This window comes from Tauraco erythrolophus, chromosome 8 (genome assembly GCF_009769465.1).
Source record: "Tauraco erythrolophus isolate bTauEry1 chromosome 8, bTauEry1.pri, whole genome shotgun sequence".
Classification (NCBI taxonomy): Eukaryota; Metazoa; Chordata; class Aves; order Musophagiformes; family Musophagidae; genus Tauraco; species Tauraco erythrolophus.
Genome location: NC_141472.1, coordinates 25,766,214 through 25,780,615, shown reverse-complemented (window position 1 = coordinate 25,780,615; position 14,402 = coordinate 25,766,214). Strand labels below are relative to the sequence as shown.

At 34.4% G+C, this 14,402-nt stretch overlaps 1 protein-coding gene across 1 annotated transcript in view; it reads left to right on the top strand.

Moving 5' to 3' along the window:
- Nucleotides 1–14,402, top strand: part of PSMD14 (proteasome 26S subunit, non-ATPase 14) — a 48,208-nt gene that overhangs the window by 26,189 nt on the left and 7,617 nt on the right. Inside the window, exon 8 of the mRNA XM_086615537.1 lies at nt 12,202–12,309. Coding sequence (XP_086471663.1) covers nt 12,202–12,309 — 108 coding nt within the window. The remainder of the gene's footprint in view (nt 1–12,201; nt 12,310–14,402) is intronic.

The following is a 14,402-nucleotide window of genomic DNA, read 5'->3' as shown; positions in this document are numbered from 1 at the left end:
TTTGCTATTCAGGTGTCGCTCAACATGTTTGCAACTAATAATCTAGGTATATGTTGTTTCAGATATTATATTTTAGCCACAAAATCTACGATCAATTACTAACAGGTTGGAATAGGTTCAACCCCTTAACATGGGTACTAACTAAGGCATTGATTTTTATGGGCATTGCGTATGATGACTTTTAGTATCGTTTCTATTCCAAATGTTTTGGGCAATAAAACATTACAGAAGTCTTGATATCAAGCATTTGAGTTTTTGAGAAGTGTGCAGATAAATGATTAAGTATGTTAAATGATTATGAAAAGAGATTAACTTGCAAAGCATATTGGGTTATAGTTGTCCTTTGTTGAAATCTCTTTTGTTCTTGTTTAGTTCTCTTTTTATTTCTTTCTAGCCCCATATGCCATTTTCCTATTTCCTGCCTCATGACAGCAGGGAGCAGCTCTATTATCACCTTCACAGAGCTGTCTGCAAATGTGAGAGGCAATTCGATTTTGCTCAACCACAGGGAGAGTGGATTAGAAAAACTACAGAACGTACAGAAATTGGCTAGGTGGTTTACTGCTTTAAAATACTGCTGAGGTGTTTTGTTTGAGCATGCACTCCCATTGTATCGTAGAATAATTATTGAAATATGTCGTGGTATATATGGATGATATTAATGTAAGTTTATAAATATTTAAAAAGTAAGTGTTCATCTTCTGTAAAGCTGTAGTATCATATTTCCGGTGAGGCAGATCATATTAAAGCTACCAAACAATTCCACTAAGGGTTCCCTTAATTTCATAATAGAATATCTTGAAGCTACAGTTGCATTTTCAGTGGGGTTTTTTAAATTCAGATTTTTATAGCAAATTTGTTTATGTAACAGGCAATTGAAAAATTCTTCTGGTTGTTTAGAAGCTATTAAACATCTGAATCAATTTTGCTCCCTTTTAAATTGCATAAAGTATAGAAGAAAATTTAGGTAATTTTTGTAGGGGAAAAAATAATACAGTAGAATATTTAATTACTCCTGACTTATTTTTTCTAGAACTTTTTCCTTTTGCGTTTTCTTGTTTTCCCACTCCAATAGAAATGTTGAAATAGGATTCTTTTTATTTTGTCAAAACATAATTTCCAAGACTATACTAGTAATTAATTTAGACCTCACTAGGCATAAATCCATTAAGGAGAGAAGCCTCCCAGTAAGTCACACTGCTGTTACACCACACTTGCTCATTAAGTGCTTTTTTTTTTTAAATAATTTTTTGCCACTGGTATTTGACACAGATGTCATCTTTGAGGGTCTTTATTCTCTTCAAGAAAACAATCTTTGGCATATTTATTTAGAACGTGATTAAATTTTTGTCCATCTAAACATTTCTCGATTACAGCTCTTAAGGCGTTGCTGCCAGTGCTTGAGATCACTGGAAGTCTTGTAATGTTTGTTTTTCATACATGTCTAGCTGCTACAGTCAGATAAAATTACATTCTCAGGTTTCACATAAAAAAAAGTTTACATCTGTCGTGTTTCTGGCAAGTGAATCCTTAAAACCTTAGAAATAGAAAGAATCTCCCAAATTATGAATACTACTTCTAATTAATTTCTCGATTTTAGAGGTGAGATTGAGCTATAGAATGTGCACGACTTTTATGATCCTGGTTGGCAAGATCATTTATCTTAAAATGTATTTCGATTTTAGATGAACTGAAAGAACTACTGATATATTAGAGCTCAAGGGACTTTTTTAGGTCGGGTTGGACTGCTTTATGTGTGTGGCTGCCTTAGTATGGCGTCCAGCGCCTCTTCGTACGTTAGACAAGTCAATCTAAGCCTATTTCAGGGAAATACCTGCTTTTTCTCAGCGCCAGCAAAAGACCTGCTTGCAGACGGAATTCTGCTGGTGTAGCAACCATTATACTGGTGGGATTTTCCTCCTCTGTGTAGCTATGTGAGTCCAAGATCATGACTTGTTACACCTTTTACTAGCATAACTGTCTGACAAAAAATAATAGTGAACATGGGTATAGAAGATTTTAATATGGTGTATATTGACTGAGATTAAATGTATTTAAAAACAAAGTCCAAAATTACACATAAGCTAATTTTAAACCTGCTTCAGGGCAGGTCCATGCCCGTATAAATTGCATGGCTTGTAGTCAGTGAAGCAGTCATGCTTGTGCTAGTGAAGAATAACCAGGGCAGAGGTTGTTTTCATGTGTCAGGAAGTTGAAATGAATTCTGATGAGGAGCCTCAGGTTCGCCTTGACTAGCTAAAGCATTAAAAAGCAGTTTGCCCTGTCACTGGTAGAAAGCAAAAACTTGTTAACTTCTTTTTTTTTAGCTGTTCTTGTCTGGATACATATGTTCCAAACACCTAGTAGGACAAGGATGTATGATTGCAATTTAAAGATAAGAAGAATACATATAATTCTCCTCATTTTTTTTTAAAAAGACATTTTATGTCTTCTTAAAGCCAATAAGCAAAGTAAAGTCATATAAAATCCTTATATGAAAGTAAAACCCTCATATAGATCTGTGGATTGAATGCCAGCTGCCTTAGTGACCATTTTAGGACTAGGATATTATAACATAAATATAGTAGTCCTACATGAAGGACAAGTAATTCTAAATACTGGTCTTATTACTCCACATACATATTTTTGCACATGCAGTATGCTTCATGACTGTGTACCTTATATTGCAGTTTTTAGTCTAATAATGTTGTAGCTGTCTGTAAAAGAAACCCACAGCAGAGCAGTAAATTTTAAGTGAAGGTTAATGTTATCGGAATGCAGAGAGAAAAAGCTTTATGTTTTGGCACTTTTTTAAAATTGATTTCTATGAATGAAGTCAAAATAAACATGCTGAAATATGACCAATGGGGCAACCTGGCTAGCTGTTGCTTCATCTTGTACTTATTAATAAACCTTTCTTTTACCCCCTCCAGTTTTCCAGTCTGTGCAATGGAAGTTTTAATACATATTTAGAATATTCCACAGAAGCAGTAATTTCATTAAGATCTGCAATAAAGCTAAATATTGACATTTCATATTTATTTCCAACATACATTTTGAAATGAAATGTCTGTACAGAGAGCTATATACCTTTGCCAAATGTTAAAAATAAGAGGGTTTTTTGGACCTGAATTTAGCAGCTGTTCCTCACCTCTTAAGGAAAACATAACTACTCTAAAACCCCTGTAACATAGGATCTTTAACTCCACAAGCATTAACTTACTGTGTTGTACTCATATATGTTAAATTAAGGAAAAAGTGATGTTTTCTTTTTTAAACTGTTTTAAAATTTATATCTTTATTATTATAAAGGTACCATTTAAAATGGTTTGTTTTTCTGAGGCAGTTAATTGGTTTCCCTTGATTAATAATTGCTGGCGTAAGGACTGGTAAAATGTCCAAAATTGTCGGAAGTCCATTTTATACATCTGAGAAGTTTGTTGGCACTTGTGGTGTTCAGAGGGATACGTGGCAAAATCTCTTATTCATACAGCAATATTTCATGTGCGTTATACCATAATTTTTCCTAGGAAGGCACTGTCAGAAGTATTTGTGGGAGGATCTGTTGGTTTATGGCAAAAATATTTTTTTAATTGTTTATTGAGGAAAAGACTTGTCTTTGCAATAACTTTTTCTAAATTCTACTTTGCATGTTAATCACCTCCTGACAGACAAAACCAAATGTGCTATGCATCTTAATCTTCTGCTTAAACCATATCCTGCCACTTTCATAAAAGAGATTTTTGCTACAGTATTTTATCCTTATCTCAATCTCATTCAGAGGGTACAGGAGAAAAAGACATGTACGTTTGGATAGCCAGGTAAATAATTCCAGTTGTAAATGATCTCAGGAGAGCATCTGGTCCAACTTTGTGCAGAGCACAGTGTGAACATTGAGTTCACACCAGCTCGCTTAGGATTTTGTCCACTTGAATCTTGGCGTGCAACAACCTCATAGGAATACCTGTTCCAATACTTTGTTATCCTTGAAGTTGGTGGGTTTTTTTTCCCTTGTGTACAGTCATCAGCTCCCCATTTCAGTTTATTACTACTGTCTCCTGCCACCATTGAAGAACCTTGTTCTGTGGTCTGAGTAACCTCTTCTGGAATTGGAAGTTTAATACTTCAAAGAGCATCCAGAATGTGGGCTGTAGTCTAAAACCATTTTGTTCAAGCAGTTTCTTTTCAGTGGAAGTGGCAAATTGCTTTAATTTGTTCAGTTTATGAGATCTTTAGAATTTTATTCTAAAAGGAGTAACAAATGGGATGAACTTTATAATTTGTTCTTTTACTCATTTTTGAAGTGTGAAAAAAAAATTATTCTTATCATGCTTCTAGAAGTCCCAAAGAAGGACAGTTCTACTGTATGGGTTTTTCCTTTAAAAAAATTATTTGTCCTAAAATAGCTATTATCTGGAGAGAAAGATGCTGATTTTATCCTCCTTGTACAAATGAAGAGCTGAGGAGACGAGAGCTTAGCTGACTTGCTGCTGGAAGTCTGTAACAAAGTTGTGTCTGTCCAAAGCAAAGGTCATCTTGATCAAGGTGAAGGTTTCAAAGTCCTTTTGAGCTGTTAACAAAGAATAATCATGTCTTTAAATATTCAAATTTTTATTTAGAATGATAAAGCATTCTACACGTGTTGTAAAGTGTGGTGGCTCACATACTGTACTTGTAGTATTCCAGTGTGTTTTTAATTCTTACTGCGCTAATGAGATTTTGTCCATTTTTCAAAATAGACAAAATTTATGTAGGCATAGGATAAAATGCCACCGCAAAACCAATAGATCATATGAGTGAACAGAGCTTTGTTTTTCATTTTCTGGATGACCTGTTCTGGCAACCTTTTCCATAAAACACCAATCTTCGTCTTTTTTTGCCTGTTGGTACTTCTAAATCTAGGTGACAACCTGTGTATAATTAGTTATGTATATGAGCAGTATGGTTTTAATACCTGATTACAGTTTTTAACTCTTCAGAGTCATAGATGGTAATTTTTTTGAGTGCTGACCGTAAGAATGGCGATTTATAAATAGTTTTGATCTCTTCTGCTACATTTACTTCCTCGTTAAGATTAAATTTTCTGTACAATACAGTATCTCATCTTGGTGACATATGTGGGGAAAGGCAGCTGAACTCCTTTTCTGAGACAGTTTTTGTGTTGCAAATCCTCCCAACTTAGCAAGACAAATATGTATGTGAATGGTTTTATAACTTGGCAATTATTTGACAGTCTAAAAGAGTGAAACCAAAAGAAGATAGAAATTTAACAATTACTCTTCTGAACGTTGGAGTTACCATCTAACCTCAAGAATTTTCTTCAACTGAACATAAGTCTTACACTAGTTTTCTGAAAGATTGCATGTTTTCAAACCTCCACTCTTTTATCAGAGTGCTATTATTTTTCCTTTGAACCTGTCCTTTTCCCTTGTTTGTTTGAATTAACCACACAATTGGAGGAGATGGGTGACTGTTTTTTAAGAAGGCAGGAAAAAAAGCAATCCTTAAAATGAGATGTATGGAGAGACTAGTGTAATGCCTGAAAGTTGACATTTAAAATAGCCCATTAAGAAATAAGTTTGTGAGAACTTTTAAGTAGATTTGAGCCACCTAACAAGATTTTCTTTATATACTCAACTCCCCCTCCCCACTTCATGCATTTGTTTTAACCTTTACCATAATAAGTCTTCCCTAGACGCAAATGAATTCAACAGTCATTAGGGTAGAGCTTAAAATTATTTAATTAAAACCAACTAAACTAAGTGGTAAATTTTATTGTCACTACTGCTTTGGAGAAGTGTCTATTTATTGTGAATTATTATGCAGATAATATTTTACAAGAAAATATATTTTAAAACATGTTATACCTACAAGTTTGTGTCAGAATCTTTTGTACCTGTAACAACTTTCATTATTAGTACTAGACTTGCTGACACTTTCCTATGGTAAAGGGAAAATTTCTAAACTAGAGAAAATAACTTTGCAACATGTAATTTTGGTTGAAATTTCTATATGTTTTGTACAATGTCAAGTACATTTAGATACTCTTACAATACTGTGGTATTTCTTAACATTGACTGAACAGAAGAGCACTTGGTGCAGTAACCTGCATATCAGAGACAGAAACATTGTAATTTGATTTAGGCTGAATCAAGAACTGAATTTCAATAGGAGCCAGATTTGGGGAATAAGAAAGTAGATATGTTGGTGCTGGGTTTGATGGCTGTTGATTGTTCAATAAAGATTGATGCTCTTTTTCCTGAAGAATCACATTTGTAAGAGATTAATTGCATCTGCATTACAGTGTAGGCCAATTGGTGTTTTCAGTTTAGGATGTGTTCTTCTAAACCTTGGTATAAACTAAAAAGTATTGAACTGTTTTATTACTGCCAGGATATCACTGTTTTGTTGCTGTTTTGCTTGAAAAACAGCATTTTTAATAGTAGTTGCTCGTATTCAGAATAACATATTTTGCTTCCTAATTTTTTTAACAGGAAGCCAAAACTTTTCATATCAATGCTGGTGTTCTAAATTTTTTTTTGCAATGTCCTTTGGACTTGCTTTGATTTAGTTAAGTGATGTATGTTTACCTACTAAACCACTTATATAGGTTACTTCAGTTCATGCCCTTCCTTAAACCAAAAAAAGTTCCAAGAAGACTTTTTGTTGAAAAGTATTAAATGTTTAATTTCCTTTTGCTGTTGTGGATGTAGAATAGTCCATTTATCTTCATTAAGGCATATAGCTTTGAAACTTGTGGCTTTGCTACTTTGGAGTTATGGATGCATGCCCTCGCTTGTCAAGATAAATGTATTATGCTGTAGTTCTCTCCCCTCCCGGTATGGATATTCAAGTTGTACTGCGGATTTGACCACAAGTAAGCAATTCTCTAAGGATAGAGAAGGAAAATGCACATACTCCTAGGAATATATTTTCCAGAGCTAAAATTGACATTTTATAAATAATTTCCATGTTGCAAACTTCAAACTCACAATCACAGCAATTCAGTGATATGCATTTGGCATGAGTCAGTTTCGGTTCTTAGTGCTTTTCATTGGAAATGGCATAAAAAGTAAGATTTCTCTGAATTTTTTATGTTGTGGGCTTACAGGGGACAGAAGATGTTCTTCACTTGTAGTTGTCTAACAGTGCATGGCAGCATAAATAACGAAATGGTCATAAACCCGAGCTGCACTTCTCAGGTCACATGTTCCATTTCATTTTTAAAGAATCTAGAAACAAACTAAGCAGTTGATAACAGGTCAGTTGCAGGTGATAAAAGAGGTTTTAGATGGGACATTAGTTCTTTTTCCACACCTGGCGTAACCACATTATATCCTTCGCAGAGTTGTCTTTAGGCATGGGTATGTTTGTTCATAAACATAGGGCATGAACAATACATCACTGTTTGAATTCCAGGACACAATACATTTTTAAAGATAGTCACCATATGTCGTAGATTCTTCACTGGAAAATATATTGATAAAAAAGGCTGACTTATTTCTAACTGAAGCTTGCCATTAAAATATAGTGGGTCTTGCAAAACAGGACTGTTTTTTTCAATATTGTTTGTAGATTTTAAATTGGAGGAATTTAATAGAATCAGCTGTGTAAAGTACTTCTGAAATTTTATTTTTTTCCACAAAGTTATGAAGACTGTTTCAGAAAAAGTGGTGATCACTCTCATAAGAAGCTAAGATAAGTCTGGCTATTAAGCAGCCTAAAGTTTAATCAAGCCATTATTTTTAATAAGTATGTGCAGACTATAAAAGGCCAAATTTTTATCTGGTCAGCAATTGAGGAGTCCAATGCTTCTCTTAGGTTGGGGATAACTGTGAATCATATTAGTTATAGCTATTCTCAAATTTAAGTACATTGAAGATAATTATAAATTTTGTTTCCAAAAATACATTGTGCGGGTTCTACTGTGCATTGTTGACCTTGGGGAAATGCTTAGAAAAATGCCATATAGTCATTGTTTTTCTAGATTATTATGCTTTTTGAAGCTAAGACAGATGTACAAAAAGATGCAGTTTTTATTTTGTATTGGCAGCTTCCAAATATTTAGTATCTATTTCCAAGAGCTGCAATTAGTAAAGCATCCATGGTACTGAAATCCACACATCCCACAAGCTAATTATATTTGCAAGGTCAGATTGAATACATATTTTCAGAAAAATAAAGGGTTATATAAATGTGTCTTCTACTTGGCTGTTATATCACAGTTTGTTGATCTGGAGTATAATGTGTACAATTCACAAATTTGTCTGATAACAGAAAGTGGTGTGTGATTGTGTTTATTTTACTAACCAGTATATTCACAGCAATCACTTCCAAATATCTCTCCAGTAAAGATGTGTTAATTACAAAACAGACAAGGTCTTCTATTATATTAAAGCTACTAACAAGAAGACAGCAGGAATCACACATGTAAATAGCATCATCAACCCCTATTTTAGTCCTCTGTTTTGATCTGTGAGTTGCGCATAGACCAAAGGTGCTATTAAAGACTCAGTATATGAAATAGGCAGCATTATATGAACAAAATTTATTCAACAAGAAAACAGACCTTTAACATGAATTTAACAAGCCCGAGAAATTATAAACTCTCATATGCTGCAGATTCATGCAGTGATAATAAACAAAAAAGGAAAGTAAGAGGTTTCCTTAAGCTAGCCAAACTGCTAATGGTTTTGTTATAAGCTGTCTGCTGTTGAAATGACCTCTGAAAAGTCTGAAGACACTTCTACTAGGAAAAATTAAATGGTCAGAGAGGTGAAAGAGGTGCACTATGGAAGCGCATTTAAAAAAAAAAATCTACCTAACTTCATGTTTCTGGAAAATATCCCAATGGCATAGACTTCTGTTTAACTTTGTGTCTTTATAGCAAGACAATTTAACATGAAGCTTGAAAACTGTAGTTTTTACTAAAAGTGCACGCTGCATTAGGTAATTTAAGTACAATGAAAGTTTAAAATTTTTGGATGAGAAATACTGCCTTCTTAAAACAAAAATCTGAGTAACTGAGTGGGTTTCTATGCTGCTTTTAATTAATCCTTAGAGGTTCTTTGTTCAAAATACTGTGTCTAAAGTTTCCATCATAGAACACGGGGTGACCGTGTTACTGTCATGTGATTGCATCATGCTGTACTTCAAAATACACAGACGTAGAGAGGGGACTTCAGCTTGTACACATCTCCAAGGGCTCACCGGGGCTTTTTTCTTGAATCTTACTGTGGCATAATTAACACCTACTTCACCCATTGCTCATTAGTACACTGGACATTAATGAGTCTATTTATTTTGATATAATCCTCTAAAGGAGGAACTGATTTGTGCTCACTGAAAAAAAGCAATTATATTTCATAGAAATGAATATGTAGGATTTATTGTTGTGTTTATGTTTTTATTACGTATTAGGTCTAAATTTAGCCTCCAGGTTGTTGAGCATGTTAGTTTCTTTAAGATGGTTGCTATAGTGATAGCAGCAAATTCCTTTAATCTTAGTGTAGTTAAAGTATGTAGTTACCATTGGTCGTCACAGTGCAACTGAGACGAGAAATATCATTCGCACGTGTACTTTTTGTACCCCTCTGATATTGTAGAAATTGCAGTTTAATCCCTTTTTAAAGGTTAATATTTGTTATGTTAATATTTCATACCACTTTCTGTTAGATTGGTATTTGTTCCACTTAGGACATACTTGCCTTTCAATCCTTCAGGAGGACAGATGTAGCAGACAGTCCTTTCCCACGCAGGTAGTACCTGAAACATAGAGTCATAGAATGGTTTGGGTTGGAAGGGACCTCAAAGATCATAACATAATGAAAACTACTTCTGGACATAATTAAAAATGCTCACTCAAATATTTCAGCAGCTAGTTCTCATATTGTGAAATATATCGAAACGTAACCTTGAGAACACCAAATGAAATGTTTTATTATCAAAACCAAGTTTAATTAGTTTTCTTGTTTTGAGTTTTCTGATTTTACATGACTCAAGTCCCATAACAAATCCATGCTGACAGTGCCATTCGTTCTTGGATAAGCTCACCATCGTCTAGCGAAGTCCTCAGTTAAACTCAAATCTAGAAGCATGGCTGTTAGTAAGTTATAAAGCAGCTCCTTGTGATTATAGTGTACTGCTAAGTTCATGTTTCTTGCTCCTCAAGGTAAATTTTTACTTGCTTGGTCTTTTTTTCTCCTTATCTAGCTAGTCTCTGGAGAACCTGTGGTGTGGAATTTTTTTGCTTTGCTTGACTTTTTAATTTATACTGCTTGTTTGTTATGGCTGGGCATTTCCAGGTGTTCATAAACTAGAGCATCTGGTTAAAATGGAACACCAAGAGGTATATACAAAAGCTTGTCACAAGTGTTTTGAGATAGAGAAAAATGTGATAGTGATAAAAAAGGAGAAATACGATTATTTTGTACATTACCGCAATGAATGTATAGATGTACGGAAACGGTTTCAGATCTTTTTTTGAGAATTAAATTTTCTTCAAATGTAATTCCTTTTTCGTAGCATTAGTATTAAGTTGCATACTTCTGCTGCATATTAAATCTGAATTGTGTTTTAGTTTTATTATTTTTCAGAAAAAAAAGTCATTGTTAATTCAATTTAATTGGGCCCCAACCTAACATTTTTAATAAAGAAGATTTTGTATGTTTTCTGCATGCAGTTTTAAGACATAACCTGTGCAGATGGATCTGGCCAGTCAGCTGAGAGTCCAGACCATAGCCCTTAGTGGCACAGAGTCACTCAGCACAACTGAAATAGTTGGGTTTCAAAAGTAAATACAACAGGTGATACGTTATTAGGCTTTTTCACTTTACACTTTGATATTTTTTTTTGTTATAAATACTTGCCTGTTAAATTTATTTCCATATGAACAACTTCAGTATTTATATTATACTAATAAATACTGTATGTATTTAGTTATTAATATTTCAGTAAACAGGGAGGAAAATGCTAGAACAAGGTGGGAGACTCAGAGATACTTTCCCTGCAGACTTCAGTGACAGTGGTCGATTTCTCGTTTGTTCAACACAAAAGATTTGATTCAAGTCTAATTCCACAAAATAGCAAACCAGCCATATGAAAGCATCTGTTGTTGTCCAACCCATAGTATGGAGAGGAAGAGAATGAAAAGGATTATATTAAAAACCGTTAAAAGGAGATTTAAACTATTTAGTTCAATGAACTGGAATAACTCTTCAAACATATGTGACAAGATTCCTGCAAAGTATGCCTGGTACCATTTCTCTGCATGTCCAAGGATGTACGTGCACTGGTCCAGCTAAAAGGCTGAGGCCCAAATAAGAAATTTTACCTTGCGGTTATGAGTCTGTAATGGCGAGTACCTAGTAAGAGCAGGTTTGAGTGTATTGTCAGCATGTTCTCAGTTCTCTTCCACCTCACATAGGTGTTGGATAGAAGTTTGGGTTTTATTGTATGGGGCCATGAAATTCTATTTCCTAAGATTTTCGTAGACAAATTCAGCACAGGACAGAACAAAAATCAGCAATGGTTTTACTTTATTTGCAATGAAATAGCACTGAATACTACCTACGGTGTACCTTTAAATCATAAATGACCTTGGTTTTCCTTTACTCTATTTTTTACTCCTGAGCATGACACTGACAAGGACTTTTTAATCCATCAGACAGTTTATAGACCCTTTCATAGTCACAAGAAGCAAAAAGCATCTGACTAGAAGGGAATACATGGGGCAAGTTCCTTGCTGGCTATAATTTTGTTGTCATTTCAAGTATTGTGGTAGTATAATTGATGTGACAGGACTGGGCTTTAGCCTTGGTCCCTTAGCTTGTGCTCACTTTCAGTTTTAGTCTCTCTCTGTCATTCATTTTGATTGGATAAGATTTAGGTGACAAACATATGCATACCTTTGAAGCTTAGAGTAAGTGTACATAAAAATTCAATGTTATATGATGATATCATGTATATAAAACTTACAGCTTCATGGAAAAGGTAATAATTGGTGTCACCTTACAATACAAGGTAGTGTAGTGTGCTGATAGCATAACCAGCAGGAGGCCCTTTTTTATTAATATTATAATTAAATGATTTTCTGGATAAAGGCCAAAACCAGATGAGAGTTGATTGTGCCTTGTCCACTGTTGCTTGGCACCATTAGTTGCATTTTCTAAAAAGAATTGACTTGACATCTTGTTTTTACAGGTTGTTATTGATGCCTTCAGATTGATCAATGCTAATATGATGGTCTTGGGACATGAACCAAGACAAACAACTTCAAATCTGGGTCACTTAAACAAGCCATCTATCCAGGTAAACCCAGTGTTGATAGTCTGTAAATTGCAAGATTTATTCAGCAGTTTTGGGGAAAGGTACCTAAAACCAGTAAGCTACAAATTGTTTATTGTTCTCTCTATAGGATTTTTCTGCATGCATTTGTAATTTATGTGATCCATCAATGGAGTTATGTATGTGAAGGGTTTAAAATTGAGCCCTAAATTAGCTACCTAAGTGTGAATGCAGGTATAAGTATATACTGCAAAGGTTCAAGTACAGATTTATGGAAATAAAAACTTTTGACAGTGATAATTGATATCGCACCATGTGATGCAAGGTAGATACTGTTTTCAGTACTGCAATTTAAAAAACTGCTGCTTATTAATATCTCCATTTTCCTAAATATAAATTGTTCTGAAGCAAATTATGGCAAAAGTTCCCTCTTCATTAATAATCTTGTCTTTCTACTGTATGCTTATATAGATTCTTGCTTAATATGTGATCTAGATTTAACCTTGTATTGTGTCTTAAATAATTAATCTCTGATTTTTATATAATGCAGTAATTTGCTGAAAAACTGGTGGAGTAGGAGATTCCATGGATAAATAGGATGTTTGATTGACTTCAACTGTAATGTTTCTCTTAAGTATGTTGTCATATCTTTTTGCAAGCACTTGTGAAACTTGAATATTCAAAGTTTGATTTCTGAAATTGACTTTCCCAAGTAAGGCAAAAATGTTGGTCTTCAATGAAGCAAACCTCTATTTTGAGAAACAGCTTCTGTCCTGAAACAAGTGTCCTCTGGAGTGATTAATGCTTTTATCTCTGTCATTCTTCTGCCTCAATGTTTCTTTTTTTCTTTCCAGAAAACTTTTTTCCCATACTATGCATTCTAAAAGGCATGTGTACTTGCAACAATGAAGCCAAAATCCTGCTCTTTTGATCCATTACTTGAACAATAGAAGTAATATTTACTAGATAAACATCCTAGAAAAAGATCATACACTAGTCATAGTAGAACTAAGGGCTAAACTTCTGCTCTGAGAGCACAGTCCTGTGGGAGTTACTAGGTCACCATCTCCTATCGTTCAACAGATCCGTTGGTTTTTATTACTAATGCATTGGAACCCTTTACTACTTACGAAAATGCTAGCCAAAAAAATCAGACAGTTAAAGAGTGTCTGCTTCAGGAGGTTATATTTTACTTTTGATTTTTGAATTGGTAAAAACTGCAAACTATAATGAGTACAAATAAGCTGCTAATGCTCTTGATTGGATATAGGCAAGCCCATGCTTGCATGTTTCAGGGCTTTTCTAACCAGGCTTTTCTGGACCATGTGTAACGACCTCCCTTGTAAACCCCTGTAGTATTGTTCAACTTCATTATTTTAAGATCACTGTCACTACAGCATGGCACGTTTTGGCCATGGGAGTTTTGAGTTTCTGTCATTAGAGTGGTTATTGTTTGTGTTGGTTTTTTTGCATGTTGGCAGTGAGCTGTTGCAAATGTCACCGTTAAGCTAAAAATCATAGCTCTGTTCTTAAAACTGCAAGGGCTCTTGCAGCGGTGTTTTGCTTTTATTCTGAGGTTGTGAACAAAATTCTGACTCTGTTGAGGTCAGCAGCAAACTTAATATTGATTTCAGCTGGGCTAGAATCAAGGATTTTAAGACATTCCCTAAAATCTCAGGAATAAGAATAGTATGTGGCTTTACTTCATTCCTTTTTTTGTGGTTTTCTTGTGTTCCTTTATCAACAGCTTTACTTGCTCTTTGTGCAAGTAAGTCTGATTTGTAAGGCTTGTTGGAACGATGGTTTCCGTTTGAAACAAAACACATGAAGAACAAGCTTTGCTTTCAAGTGTTTTATGGGTTTTAATTTAACCTGTTGCAGTGGCTAAGCTACAACTGCTATGCAGGTTTGATGTAGAACAGTTGTTTACCTTTTACATTTGTCCACCCTTTTAAAGAGTGATTTTGTAAGGGGAGAGGAAAGAGGGAGGATAGTGGAAGAAAGCAAAGATGTTTGTCATTTTTAGGAGCTTTAGAAAACGCCCTAAATATCTACAACTGAGTTTAAATACAAACCCCAAAAGCTCATATGCAATCATTTTGAGTGGGATAAGAAAA